Genomic DNA, 12,615 nt, shown 5'->3' with positions numbered 1-12,615 from the left:
TCCCAAGTTTCCATAACCCGTTCAAGGCTGATAAGTTTTGCTTCTGTTTTTGTTTTTTAAATATGATTTAATTTTCCTCAAAGGATGCTTTTATTCATAATTTGATACATAGACAGACAGGCAGAGAGGCAGAGAGACAGATACTATATTTACACAAAAATAAATATAATGTTCACCAAATGTTTGAAAAGAAAAAAGACTTGCAATTAATTTTCAGGAACAAGATCTTTGCCGTTAAGCAAACGTATTTCCTTTACAGTAACAGCATTTCCTCTTTCTCATCTTTGCTCGTCTTTCATCTCCCGCAGCATAATTCCTAGTTCCTGTGATGTGTGGAGCTGGAATCATCTTATCCCTGAGTTAAGGGACAGAAGAGGAGCTATTTTTTCAAGGAGTCACTTATGTGGATTTGAGACAAACCCATGTGAAAGTTTTGTTTTCAGTTGTCTCTGCTTAGCAGACGGGAACCCAGCCCTGCTGTTTTGTGTTTTCCTGCTGGTTGCCTCTGTAAGCCCTGGAGGTGAAGAGGCTCACAGGCTGGCAGGCTGCAGCTATGGACTTTGAGAGGTTCCCTCCTTTCTCATCAGTGACCCCTCCTTTTAAATCACCATGTCGGACGACTTTGCTGCCTCCATCCTCTACATTGTCCTGGAGCTGTTGATTGCAGTGTTCTCCGTGCTGGGAAATGTGTTGGTCTGCTGGGCCGTTTGCCTTAACAGTAACCTGCAGAGCATCACCAACTTCTTCGTGGTGTCGCTGGCCGTGGCTGACATCGCAGTGGGAGTCCTGGCTATCCCTTTCGCCATCGCTATCAGCACCGGATTCTGCTCCAACTTCTATGGCTGCCTGTTCATAGCGTGCTTTGTGCTGGTTCTCACACAGAACTCCATCTTCAGCCTGCTCGCAATCGCCATAGATCGCTACTTTGCAATTAAATTGCCACTCAGGTTAGTGTACAGTGCTTTTTTGGCTTAATTTATGTTTAAAGGTTAATAACTCTTTAATTTGTCAATTTAGCTGTGATGTGAACCTTTCACATGCCTGGTAAGTAAAATCCATTGATTTTAGGTTCTAAAAGTTATCACTTTTGCTTTTATTCAAGTTAAAGTAAGTAACACCCCCATTGTGCCTTGGTTTTAGCCACCTATGTCTTAGGCTGATTGCATTCCTTTGGGTGGGATTTCAACTGAACAAATCATATCCGAGGATAAAGTAGAAGACCAACAGGTCCTGTAACATTAACAGGGACACACAGGGACAGTTTAAACAATTTTACATTTTTGAAGTGTAGAAGAGACATTATACCAAGGAATTAATGATTAATCATGATCAACCCATATAACTGTTTCGACATCCACCAAAACATTTGCTTCTTTGCAATTGCAAAACTAAAACATATAATGCTGGAAGATGTGCAAGAGGTGGGAACAGGTAAATGGTGACAATGCTTCTCTAGGATAATAGAGATAATAAAACCAATTATTTCACAGCATGTTTAAAACAACTCAATCCCCATCAGAACATTCAATAGAGCAGTTTAGCATTTCAACACTTATAGTTGGCTATACTTCTTATGAATTACAGTATGACTAAATTACAAATATAAGAAGGTCTATGGCTTATAGCACAAAGATCCCGATTTAAATCTAGGTAGGAAGCTTGGTTTCCATGCATTTATGTAAACAGCGTTCTTTTAATGAATGGGTTCTCTCTCAATTTCTCTAGTTTCCAGAAACATTCGTGTTTGGTTGATAAACCTGCCCTTCCAGAATGAACCTTCCTTCCCAGTGAAAAATGACATCACCCACTTGCAACACTACAAAGAATAAAAGAAATGTGGAATGAATGTTTACTTATCTTTACATCTTTCATATATTTTTACCAGAAATTAAAACCAAGGTCCAAATGTTTTAGCTTAACCAGAGCTGAACCATTACCTGGTATGAGGGGTGCTCTCAAGAGCCTCATGTCGAGATTTGATTTTTAAACGTTGGTTCTGCTCATCCATAATTATTGAGGGAATGCTTTATTTCTCTTAAAGAAAGGTCAGTTATATTAGTTATGTGTCTTTAGTGTCTTATCAGTGGTTGACAGCAGTCACAGAGATCCCAGGTTGAAAATGTTCATGAGCAAGTCCAGTTAAAAGCTACGGTACTCAGGACACAGTCTGCTGAAAAGCAACTTGACACTATAACTTGCAGGCTGTTTGAGCAAACATAGCTGTTTGTTTACATAATTAGCCTTTTCTGAGCCAAGACTTGTTGGAATGGTTTCTTCAATGGCTCTGGCTTTCAGGAACTGTGACCATGACTTTATATGGAGTGTACTTCAAATAAGGTGCTCTTTAAAAATCCTTGAAATCCAGTTTTAGCTATTTTTTTTAAAATCCCATTTAGTAAGGAGTTTTAAGAATCTTTTAAAAAATATATAATTTTCTTCTGTAAAATAACATGGAGTTTGCTGAATCATGTGTAAATAGTTCAGTTGAAGGAACTGAGAGAACACAAATCTTTTTAAAATGTCAAATGGATTATGAAGAAGAGATTTGTCAGCTTATTATCTGTTATATCTCCCTTGTTGTAGTGAATAGATGTTGTATTATTGAAACTTTGTAGTAATTTATTATTATTAAACTTATTATTTTCACCAATGGTACTATAACTGATTTTTAATCAATAGTTTAAACATTTAGATATTTAAAAGGATTTCCTCCAAGACAGACATGAGGGGAGAGAACAAGAAGTAACATCTGCATTGGAGCTTCAAACCAGAGAGATTCCCATACTTTTCAGCTTCTGTCCCACTAAAAGCTTGCAGAGTCAACACATGGCTCAAAATATTGAATGAATATGCAAACTTTTCAACAAAATTAGTTACAAACAGATGTAAGCTCTTACAATCTGCCTCAATAACCAGGGTAGTTGGTTTTATCCATCTTTAGCAATGCTTTTATGTCTCTTCCACATTAATGTGTATTATTTTGTTTAATGACCTTTAACCTTGAGAAGTAGTGCTTTAAACTACATGTTTTAAAAGAATCCACGGTGCTGCTGTTCATTTACTGTTAGCACAAAACAGTCTGCATACTCCGCAAATGTTTTAGAATTATTGCATTGCATGTTTTCTAAACAAAAACGAGGCCTTGTTTGGGCTACTGTATATAGCCTCGAACTCAATGCTATTCCTGACATTTTGAATTGAAAAAGCTTCCTGGATGGGAAGTTAAACATCTTGAAACTTGGAAACAAAGTCCAGATTATTGTTTTTTAACTTTTTTGGAATAACTATGACCTGGATGAATGAGAATCTTCACCAGCATAAAGCAGTTTGATTCAAGGCTTTTTTCCTGCTGAAATGGGCTTAGTATAAAAATGTTAATATAAATCCTTTATTGTCCTACAATGGGGAAATTCCCCATATATATATATATATATATATATATACATATATATATACATATATATATATATATATATATATATATATATATATATATATATATATATATATATATATATATATATATATATATATATATATATATATATATATATATATATATATATATATATATATGTATATATATATAAATATATATACATATATATATATAAATATATACATATATATATATATATATATATATATAAATATATATATATATATATATATATATATATATATATACATACAAATATATATATATATATATATATATATATATATATATATATATATATATATATATATATCTCCCATCTCTGTGGGAGCCTTAAGCAAACATTTCACAGCTGGCAGGTGCTAAAAAAGAAAAAAGGGGGACATAAAACCAGTCAAACATATTAGCAGAAATCATAAAAATCTATAACAGTTCGGTTTATAATAAACATATGTGTATTAAATATCACAATCAGAGTTATATTCTGCACAATTCTTTTGTGCTCATCCGTAAAGCTTTGTTTAAACCTCTTTATGTATGCTTGGATATTTCCTTTGTACCAATATACATTCTCTCATTTCATTGTTGTTTTTTTCCTTAGTTTTTTTTCCTCTTCTTTCCTTATTGACTTATTTACTCTGTTATCCTCTGTAGTTGTGTTTTTTGTGATATCTGTCTGATCCATTGTTTTCATTCTGTCTATCTGGAAGAACAAAATTAGCTATCACTTTAACTGCTTTTAACTGCAATACTTCTTAATCTTATTGCTTGTAAATTTTGACATAACACCTCTACCTTACAGCTACATAATAACTATAAAAAATTTAGCATTTTTCTAGCATTTCTCACTCTCTAGTCTGTTGTCTCACTCTAAGCAATTTGTATAGGAAACCCCTCTTAACCCATCTTTTGCATCTTTCAGCAAAGCAAAACATTATGAATGATAATCCAAGGCTTTTTATTTTTATTTTTATGGAACATCAGTTTTATATAAATAAAAATGATCCTTCAGTAAAAAAGCAGAACATAAATCATTTGAGAGAGAATGAGTTTCTCTGACTTTATCTTAATATGAGCTCCAAGTTCCTATTAATGCTAAATGGAAAAGGATTCTTTAGCCAGCATGCATCTAGCTTATGGAATAAAACTAATATCTGAAACAAAAAAAAAACAAAAACTGAATGATTAGATCACCTGTCTTCTCCTGTCAGTGTGGTCTCTTCTTTTTCATCTCCTGCCTGTGTGTCCAGTGTTTTAGCCACTCTCAGCTCAGACACAAAATATGCCATCTAACAAAGATGCACCATCTCATGATTCCTCTCACTTATTGGTTTAATGACTGTAACAAAGTGGTTGAGAACACCATTTGTCTCAGTTTATATTTTATTTTTCTTGTTTGCTTGATTTAACCATCTCTTTATTCTGTAGTTTGCATTCATATACTTACAACTATTTTAGAATATGTACAAACTGAAGTATTACAGCCTCCATCAGCCATGTCTCTTTCTCTTGTTCAATGCATGTGGAATTATTATCATTGTCTTCAAAAGTAACGAGGTGACTGAAAGACATTGTCATGACTAGCATTTTATAAAACAACATCACAAATAACATTTTATCAAGCATGTTTTCATTGGAATCAGAGAAATCATAATTTTGTTTTTTTTCAAACAAAAGGTACTTTTGAGCAAGGAGCACAGGGGCAGTTGCTCCAGCACCCCCACCCCTCCCTTCTACATGTGCCTGAGCATGAACCATTCACACACAAACTGTTTGCCTATCAATTTGTAACAAACAGTTATAACCTCGCAGTGTTAAAAAAAACTCAATTCCATATGCTAAGTATTCTCCTTCCAAACAATCTGTATATAAGTCTAAGTTAATCAAGAGCCACTATCTAGGGGAGGTGATGGCCTTGTGGGACCTGGTCGATCTACACAGCCTCCACTCTGGGTCTTTGAGCAAGACCCTTAACCCCACTTTGCTCCCCCTGTGCCACACAATGGGAGCCCAGTGCTCTGCAAGGGGATGGGTTAAATGCAGAGGTAAATTTCTCCAGTGTGAGATCAATAAAGTTCTATTATTATTATTATCTCCCTTCCAGTGACTTTTCCCTCAATAATACGACAAAAACTAAGTAGCAGAACATTTTATAAGACAAATCTAGACAAATCTATGCTCCTTCTTGTTTTGAAATTGTATTTTTTTTTAGCTAAGCCAACAGCAAAAGTCTCACAGTTAGTTTAATTTTAATTCATGTATATAAAGATGAGCCATTTACCAGAAGGTTTTGGCTGTTTAAGTGTCTCCTAAAATGGATTTTCCCGTGGGATCAGATCCCACTAGAGCAATCAGTTAAATATTAGGATGATTGCTTATACAGACTCTTCAATTGCCTGTTACCCCTGTGATATTGGACTATACTGCAAAAACATAATCAGGCATCTTGTATGCTATTTTGCACTCAGGCTTGTTGTCTATCCACAGATATGTAAGCAGCCTGAGCTCAACCTGAGCTTCAGTAATCCACTGGCTTCACCCTGAAACAATAAGCCTGACTTCAGTGATACATTTAAGGCACTCTGCCTTCCTGTCCTACTGACTCAAACAGGCTGTTTGCACACAGCCTCTTCCTCCTGCTGGTGATACTCTACGTGACGGTTCCGCTGTGTTATTTTGTGCATCCCTAACGGGATGGGGGGGCTTGTTTTTGCAGCATTAACCTTTGCACTTTAACATCTCAAGAATGTGATAGAAACAAGCCAAATATCTCAGCTGCTCTCCCACACTGCACAACAGGCAAACTTAAAATAGACTCCTTCCTTTGTTGAATCTTGCAAAAGCGTAGTTTATCTTTATCATTAAATGGGTTCTGGGATGAGAAGTGTTTATACAGATAATGTTTAGACTGTATCCTACATTTTTCAATTTTTCATTTATTCAAACATCAACAATACATCCAGCCAATGTTGATATGATATGACCAATACGACTTATCACCCGGTGTGGTGCCGTTTGCGGCCGGTCTGTAGAAAGGTTAATAGAGGAAACCTTACATGGATCTTAGACTGTGTTTTGACGAATGTCATTGTAGTTTAAATTGTTAAGTTAGGTTTAATATTTTTAGATTAAGGACTAGATGATTTAAAAGACAAAACATTGCAATAAGCATTAGTTTGGCACCAACCTAATGCTTCAAATTCTAACTACAGCATCTTTAGCAACAGCTTGCTAAAAAGAGTTTTTAGCATTATGTCAGGAGTCATTTAATGTGTTGCTAGAAACCTTCATCAGTCAACTCTTTAAAGATTAGGTGGAGATCTGAAATAAGGTTATTTTATTACTACTATTATTGGGCTCACACATGGCAAAATTGAATTTAAGTACTCCCCAAGTCTAAGTGTGTAGAGCGAATGACCCATATATGGAGACCTCATTTCTTGGCACCAGGGTTTAAGTCTTGACCCACAGACCTTTGCGGGATGTCTTTCCACTCTCTCTACCCCATTTCCTGTCAGTCCACTTTCAACAAATAAAGGTCATTGATGCTGGCCATATATATGTATATATATGTGTATATATATATATATATGTGTATATATATATATATATATATATATATATATATATATATATATATATATATATATATATATATATATATATATATATATATATATATATATATATATATATATATATATATATATATATATATATAATTTCAATCAGTAGGCGTACATGGATACCGGACATCGCTATTTCAGTCTACTTTTATGATTAATGGACAATTCAGTGGGTTTTCCCTACCATTCATTTTTTTAAACGGCTATTTACACAATTAGCTTGGAGGAAAAGCTTCAATTTCATCAAAACCAAATAAAAAAAACTTCTGTCTATGCATCTATTTCCATTATCCGCCTGTTTATGTTAGCTACCTGCCACACTTAGCTAACAAATTGTTTCATTGCTAGCCTTTCTTCTGCTACTGTCTCACCATTGTTGCTATTTAACAATCTTTTGAAGAGAATGCCCACTGTTGTCTATAATTTTCCTCACTTTCTAAAGAATTATTCTTTGTAAAATCATCTCCAGAGTCCCTAGAACAGAACAGGCCTTTTATTCGCTTGTTGAGTTTTTAAGTCATTCACTTTGATGCTCTTACCTCAGCAGATTATGGCAAAAGAGATTACACTCTACAAAACAAACTTATAGAAGATACGTTTGATCACTGCTGCACTTTAAGAAATTGAAATGTCATGAAAGCTATACGAAATACTCTAAAATAAAGTTGTCTAAGCCTAAGTCTGCTGCAAACGATGAAGGACTTAAGCTTAATATTCCGAGGAAGTCCAATCTGCTATAACCCTTCTTTTAGACGACTTCACAGTTGTGTCTCCAGTCTAGTTTGTTTTCCAGGTGAACACCAAGGTATTTTTCTTCCATGATCATAATAATAATAATATATTATATAAATATATTATTATATAAATAATAATAATATTGATCATAATAGGAAGCAACTTGTGTTCCTTCCGAAATCTACAAAGATCTCCCTTGTTTTGATGACATTCAGGATCAGATGAAACTTTCCACACCATGTCACAAAGCGGTTCAGTAGTTCCCTGTATTCAGCTTCTTGTCCATCTTTGCACATTTGTATCTTCGCACCCAATAACTGCAAAGTCATCAGAGTATTTCTGCAGATGACAGAAGTTTGTCTTATACTGGGAGTCAAAGTTGTACATAGTAAAAAGAAACTGATGTTTCCATTTCCTGTGGGGCTCCTGTGCTGCTGACAACATGATGAGACAGGTGACCCTTCACTTTCAGTCACAGACAAACTGTGGTCTGTTTATCAGGTTGTCCTTGATCCAGGCATTTATTAATGCCTCCACCTGAGTCTTCTGGAGTTTCCGACAAAATAAGTCTCACTGAATTGTGTTAAATGCACTGGAGAAAACAAAGAACATGATCTTCACAGTGCTATCTGCCTTGTCTAAATGACAGTGGATTTTTATTGCAAGTGTGTAATGGCATCTTTCAGCTTGTTATCTTCTTTCTGCTGAAGCTTGATTTTCAAATTCTTCCTGTATGCATCCGTACTTTTTCTTAATCTAACCTAAGTTTCTTCTGTAAACTCCTCATTAATTCACTGTCTCCCTTCTTAAAGGGTCTTTTTGTTTATCATTTCCTTCATTTCCTTCCTTGATTCATGGTTTATTATTTGGGAAGCATTTCACTGTTCTTCTGTGGATGCTGTTATCTACACAGAAGTTCATTTAGTCAGTCACTCACTCACTCAGTCATTGCATTGCTGTCCTCTCCATGTGGCTGACAAAATGCTTCCTAGTCTGTAGCCTCAAAACAAACTTGCAGGGCTTCTGCACCTTGCTGTCACCATCTTTGTTTAATGCAGATTGCCTCTTATAAAAGTGGCTTATACTTAGAGAAGGGAAAAACAAGATTCTAATCCAATTTCCCAAGAGGAGGTCTTACAACAGAGATGTAGGAGTCCTCAACATCTATATTTAACATGTCGAAAGTTTAGTTTTCTCTGGTACAGCAACTGACAAACTGTTTGAAATTTGGCAGTGCATTAGACATTGAGGCATCATTTAAATAATCAGCTATTGCCACAAAATCATTTGGTACCATGTCTGACTGCCTGTTTGGTCAGAAAATCCTGGCTGAGAGACGCTGGAGTCTAAAATATGATCCTGATGCCATGTTTCAGTAAAACAGGGAATGTAGCATTGCTGATAGTGTTGCTTGGTCTTTCCTTGAGTTCTTTCACGTGTTTCCTAAGGATCTCACATTGCCCATATGGATGAGGTGGCTAAAAATTCTCTCTCCTCTCTCTTCTCCTTGCTCCTGCTCTGCATCCCCAGCACCTAATTTTTGCTTCAGTCGGTATGCAGAAGTAGTTGAACTATTATTTCAGCTTAAGTTTTGTTGATTAACTGTTCCCAGGTTTAAAAATTCAACTTACTATGGTTGCTGTGGCCATACAGCATAACCAGCATCCAAAAAGTAAAAAAAAAAAAAAAATCTGTATAAATCCTTCCATTTTCAGGGCATTCAACATGAAGAATAAAAAGAAGAAGAAAAAGAAGCTGATCCAAAAAGTTCTCTTAAAAAAGAATATCAGAGTCAAGCCAGCAGCACTACTTTAACATGAAGCCACTTTAAGGAACGCAATTCTAGAAAAATTTAACTAAAAATAAAACTTAAAGTTTGGATTGTACTGTGTAGCACTAGTTTGCGATGACACAGATGTGTAAAGTTATGATGAATACTTTTAACCTGCAGATTTTCACCGCAGTCATATTGGATGTTCATCGTGGGACTTCAGATTAACAGTTACAGTTAGGCGCCAATCCTTACTTTAACCACAGAGTCTTAAATTGTGTGCACTTGTATTAACAACTGGGTAATTCTTAAATCAAGTAGATCACACTAGTCTTTCACTTATTTTTAACGTTATTTCAAAAGCATTGTGAACTGTTTTAGTCCTAGTTTGAATCAAACAGGATGTCCATTACCTGCGTAAAAGTCAAAGAGCATAGCCATAAAAGAAAAAGGAAAAAAAAGCTTCAGTTGATTCAGTTGGCTAGTAAGTACCTACTTCATTCTTGTTTCAAAACTTTGTTTTATAACTGCTTGATGCAATACCTGTTTATAATGCATTGCAAAACACTTTAAGGCTTCTGGGGAAGTAGCTCCATGCAGTGTCACTGGCCTCATTAATGGCTTCCGTAGTTTGAAATACTCCCTTGCCATGCATCTTCTCAAACCTTCAGTGAGATTTAGGGACCATGCTTAACCAAGGGACACATTTGTCAAGAAGCAGTTGGTTTTTTCATTGTTGTTGTCCTGGTTAAAAACTCACTGAAAACAACACACAGGACAGCACTCTTTGGAGAACATTTTCTATTGGGATCTTCTTGTTATGCCACTAATGTTGGTAGCTAACAAGACTGTCCAGATTCATGTTCTCTTCGGTGAAGCAAAAAAAAAAAGTCTTCTTATTTTTAACGTCCCATTTTGTGCTCAATTCAAAGTCCAGAGCAGCATAGTTGTTGTGTAGAAGATGCTCCCTTGTTAAATGCTTTTTTGGTTGTTTTTTAAAATTCTTTCTCTCCATATGATACATTTGTGCTTCACTTAAACACTTAAACAAATCACTAACTTGTTTTCAATAATCAGACATTTACTTGCTTTAGAGTCTAAGTAAAGCAAATGTTGGATTTTAAGGTTATGGTTTAAAGCTTTTGAACAGCTTAGGTTTAAATTAGAGAAAGAGTGATAAATGGCAGGCCGATACTTTTGAGTATTAGTATGTTTTTTTTTATTCTATTTTATCAGCTGATACATACATGCACCTGCTGAGTCGTTAGTGTATTTAGCAGCAATACCCTGAGATCACATGAGAGAAAACTAAGAGAAATGCCCTAAAAATCTGTAGGACATATCAGGGATCAGTTAGATTGATGTCAAGATAACAGATTAAAACAAGCAGAAAATTTTAAGAACGGGTTTCACAAAATGCCATGAGATCTAGTTTAACCCAATCTGCTAATTTATGCTTAATCTTTGCATTTCCTTTTCCTTGTCCAGGTACAACAGTTTGGTGACAAGCCAGCGGGCTCAAGGCATCATAGCCATTTGCTGGGCTCTCTCAATCATCATTGGTCTGACCCCAATGATGGGCTGGCATGAAGTGTCCAACAGCACCAAGAGCACTAACAGCAGCTGCCAGCCCGGCCTGATGGAGTGTTTGTTTATGGATGTGGTGACGATGGAGTACATGGTTTACTTCAACTTCTTTGCCTTTGTTCTAATCCCACTCTTGTTGATGCTTGCCATCTACCTGTGCATCTTTATGGCAGCTCGCCACCAACTGAAGTTGATAAAAGTGAAAGCATTTCATGGAGAAAAGTCACGCTCCACACTGCAGAAGGAGGTTCAGGCTGCTAAGTCTTTGGCCATCATTGTTGGGCTGTTTGCAGTCTGCTGGCTACCTCTGCACATCATTAACTGCTTCACCCTGTTCTGCCCTGAGTGCCGCCCTCCTCCTGCTTGGATTATGTACTTTGCCATCATCCTCTCTCATGCCAACTCAGTGATCAACCCCTTCATTTACGCCTACCGTATCCGGGAGTTCAGAAAGACTTTCCGTCGGATTATCTGGCGCCACATCCTGGGCCGACATCAGGTGTTAGAGAGTAGCGGCAGTGATCGAAACTCTACATACACAACACTTACATGGACTCAATCAGACTCAAAGCAAACAAGTTCAAATTTAGCCTCTTCACAGTGCCCATCAGAAGCAGCAGCTGTAAAAAATTCCAGTAAGCATCCTGCTCATATCTCTCCTGTAGGGGGCGGCCTGGTAGCAATCTCTCAACCTCCCCTGTCAGTCGTCATCTCAAATTGTCCTCATGTAGGGACATGTGCACTGAAAGCCCTCAGGCAGACTGAAATCCCACTGGCCCATCGTCTATGTTTTGAAGAACAAGAGCAGGACTGCATAGGAGCAGAAGTCCTGGAGGAAAAAGGAAAACAGAACCTCGTCTCGACCCAGGTCTCACCACTGTTCACTAACCAGAAAAGGAAGAATTGCTTTTGTGAGCAGCAAAGAGTGTCCTGACAAATACAGGAAGGATAGAGAACTAATTCAGGAGCAAAGCGATCAAATATCCTCTGGGGATTGGAGAGGAGATGAGAGCATGGATAACAGATAATAGGCAATAAATGCCACTGAGATAAATTAAATACACAGACTTTTTATGTAAGCCGGAGGGACGATCTATAAAGGACTGCTTGTGGTCTGGATCGCTCAAAGTGCCACTTCCCCTAGAATGAAGAGGACAATGATTTAGATAGATGAAGCAGCTGACTCATCTATTGTTAACCTAAAGGTCCTTTGTTTGTCACAAACTGTTTATTTTAGCTGACCAGACCACCAAAAACCAAAACCAAATACTTTTGTTCATGTTAACAAATAAATCGTGGTCTTTCAAAATGCACTTTGTATTGTAATTTACTTAAACATGTGCAGGCTGTCAAACATTCAGTCATCTGTGAAAGTATTGCTTTAAAGTTTTCTGAAATAAGAATATATAGGGCTACACATACATTTAACCTGTTCTTTACTTTCCCCTTTATTAAAG

General features: G+C 36.3%; 1 protein-coding gene across 1 annotated transcript; it reads left to right on the top strand.

Annotated features, from left to right (window-relative positions):
- Positions 1-308: 308 nt before the first annotated feature.
- On the top strand, positions 309-12,414 carry adora2aa (adenosine A2a receptor a). The gene is given in 4 exon segments (XM_038273639.1): positions 309-947; positions 11,060-11,693; positions 11,696-11,782; positions 11,784-12,414. Coding segments are annotated over 4 exon segments (1,368 nt in total). The 5' UTR covers positions 309-609; the 3' UTR covers positions 12,093-12,414.
- Positions 12,415-12,615: the final 201 nt, after the last annotated feature.

This window comes from Cyprinodon tularosa, unplaced genomic scaffold (genome assembly GCF_016077235.1).
Source record: "Cyprinodon tularosa strain WSP-4 unplaced genomic scaffold, ASM1607723v1 ctg880, whole genome shotgun sequence".
NCBI lineage: Eukaryota > Metazoa > Chordata > Actinopteri > Cyprinodontiformes > Cyprinodontidae > Cyprinodon > Cyprinodon tularosa.
Note: the sequence above shows the minus strand (reverse complement) of the source record. Positions and strands in the feature narration are given on the sequence as shown.